We start from the raw sequence: 2,500 nt of genomic DNA, 5'->3' as shown, positions 1-2,500 counted from the left end.
CCCTCCATCCCATCCCCCTCCCCCTCCACCCCATCCTCCCCCTCCACCTCATCCCCTCCCTCCCTCCCTCCCCTCCCCCTCCACCCCATCCACCTCCCTCCCCTCCCCCTCCATCCCATCCCCCTCACCTCCAACCCATCCCTCTCCTTCCCCTCCTCCACCCCCCCTCTCCCATCCACCCCATCTTCCTCCATCCCCCACCCTCCCCTCCCCTCCCCTCCCATCCCCTCCATCCCCCACCCTCCCATCCACCCCTCACCCTCCCATCCCCCTCCCCTCCCCCTCCCCCTCCATCCCATCTTCCTCCCTCCACCCCATCCCCCTCCTCCTTCTCCTCCCTTCCTCCTACAGCGCCGCGGGTCTGGTGACGGGCACGGTGGTCTACGGGCACTACGGGCGGCGTGAGGACCTGGTCAAGCTACAAGCCCTCAAGATCCCGCTCAAGGGCGCCATCCTCCTGCTGAGGCACGGCAAGATTCACGATGGATCCAAGGTGGGTGGGGGTTGAAGTGGGGGGGGATGGGGGGTGGGATAGGGTGGGTGGAGGGATTGGGTAGGTGGGTGGTGGGTGGGGTGGGGGGTGGGGAGGTTGAGGTATTGGGGTGGGTGGGTGGAGGTGTGGTGGGATGGGGGGTGGGTGGATGGGTTAGTTGGTTGAGGGATTAGGATGGGTTGGTGGGTTGTTTGAGGGATTAGGTTAGGTTCGTGAGTTGGTTGAGGGATTGGGGGGTTCGTGGGTTGGTTGGTTACGGAACCGGATTGGTGGAAGGACTAGGGAATTGGTTGCTTGAAGGATTGAATTGATATTGCTGGTTGACTGGTTGAGGGACAGGGGGATTGGTTGAGTGGTAGATGTGTGATTGAAGGATGGATTGGTTTAATTTGACAGTTGAGAAATAAGGATTGGGTGAAGGAGTAACTGAGGGAATGAGTGGTTGACTTTCGGATTGAGGGATGGGTGGCGGTGATTGGTTGGTTGAATGGTTGATTAAATGTACGTGGGATTGGCTCGTTGATTAGGGAATTGTGATATGGTTTGGTGGGCTAGTTGGTTGTGTGGTTACTTCCTCCTTACTCTCTTTCTCATTCTCTCCCTATTTCTCCCTCCCTCTTCCCTCTTCTTCCTTCTTCCCACCCTCTTCCCCCTACATCCTCCTTCCTTCTTCTTCCTCTCCCTTCATCCCCCACCCTCTCCTCCTACCTCTCACACCCTCCACCTTCTTCCCCCCTTTCTCCTACCCTCTCCCCTTCCTCCCACCCTTTCCTCCTACTTCCTCCTACCCTCTCCCCCTTCCTCCCACCCTCTTCCCCCTTCCTCCCACCCTCTTCCCCCTTCCTCCCACCCTCTACCCCCCTTCACCCTACCCTCTTCCCCCTTCTCCTCCTCCTTTCCCTCTTGTCACATATTTTCGTGAAGGCTATTCAATGGGAAACTATTCTAAAAGTCAAAATCTGACAACCTATGGCCGAACCGTGGACAGTAACTTCGCATGCCTCTCTCTCTCTCTCTCTCTCTCTCTCTATCTATCTATCTATCTTTCTCTTTCTTTCTCTCTCTCTCTCACTAATTCTCTCTCTCTCACTCTAATTCTCTCTCTCTCTCTCTCTCTCTCTCTCTCTCTCTCTCTCTCTCTCTCTCTCTCTCTCTCTCTCTCTTCCCCCCCCTTTCTCTCTCTCTCCTTCTCTCTCTTTCTCTCTCTCTCTTTCACCCTCTCTCTCTCTAACCCTCTCCCCCCTCTCTCTTTCTCTCTATTTCTCCTCCTCTCTCTCTCTTTCTCTCCTCTCTCTTTCTCCTCTCTCTCTCTCTCTCCTCTCTCTCTCTCTCTCTCTCTCTCTCTCTCTCTCTCTCTCTCTCCTCTCTCTCTCTCTCTCTCCTTTCTTCCTCTCTCTTCTCTTATCTCTCTCTCTCTCTCTCTCTCTCTCTTCCCCCTCTCTCTCTCTCTCTCTCTCTCTCTCTCTCTCTCTCTCTCTCTCTCTCTCTCTCTCTCTCTCTCTCTCTCTCTCTTTCTCTCTCTCTCTAGGAAGGAAAAATACATGTAGAATGTCTGGTATATGTTAACAAAATTATAACAATTTGCTTCGCAAAATATTACAAATATAAATGTTGAGTTTCTTTGATCTGACCTTGACTGACCCTTTGAAACCCCTTTATTGAAGAACCCTTATTGGAACCCTTTTAAGAACCCCTCTAAGAACCCCTTTAAGAATCAAGAACCCCAGGCCAAGAACCCCCCTCTCGACCTAAAACCTCCTTCCGCCCACAGGTTCACAACGCCGAACAAGCAGGGGCGGCGGGCGTGCTGCTCTACCCCGACCCACAGGACTTCGCGGGCGTGAATGGGCTGTTTCCCAACGGCACCGGCCTGCCCAGCGATGGTGTCATGTGGAATACCCTTAACACTGTTCCAGGAGACCCCGCCACGCCCTTCCTGCCTAGTCTTTATCACATTTATAAGTATGTGGGTGGAAGTGGGGAGCTTTTGAGTCATGTTGAATGCAC

General features: G+C 54.1%; 1 protein-coding gene across 1 annotated transcript in view; it reads left to right on the top strand.

The window, feature by feature from the left end:
• Nucleotides 1-2,455, top strand: part of LOC122245326 (glutamate carboxypeptidase 2-like) — a gene marked incomplete at its 3' end in the record, with an annotated part of 21,665 nt that extends 19,210 nt beyond the window's left edge. Inside the window, 2 exon segments of the mRNA XM_086547083.1 lie at nucleotides 352-493; nucleotides 2,265-2,455. Of these exon segments, the coding sequence (XP_086403209.1) occupies nucleotides 352-493; nucleotides 2,265-2,455 (333 nt within the window).
• Nucleotides 2,456-2,500: the final 45 nt, after the last annotated feature.

The sequence above is a fragment of the Penaeus japonicus genome, unplaced genomic scaffold (genome assembly GCF_977035675.1).
Source record: "Penaeus japonicus unplaced genomic scaffold, GWHDUDI00000001_assembly GWHDUDI00000019, whole genome shotgun sequence".
NCBI lineage: Eukaryota > Metazoa > Arthropoda > Malacostraca > Decapoda > Penaeidae > Penaeus > Penaeus japonicus.
The sequence above is the reverse complement of the archived record's forward strand: the minus strand, read 5'-3'. Positions and strand labels throughout refer to the sequence as shown.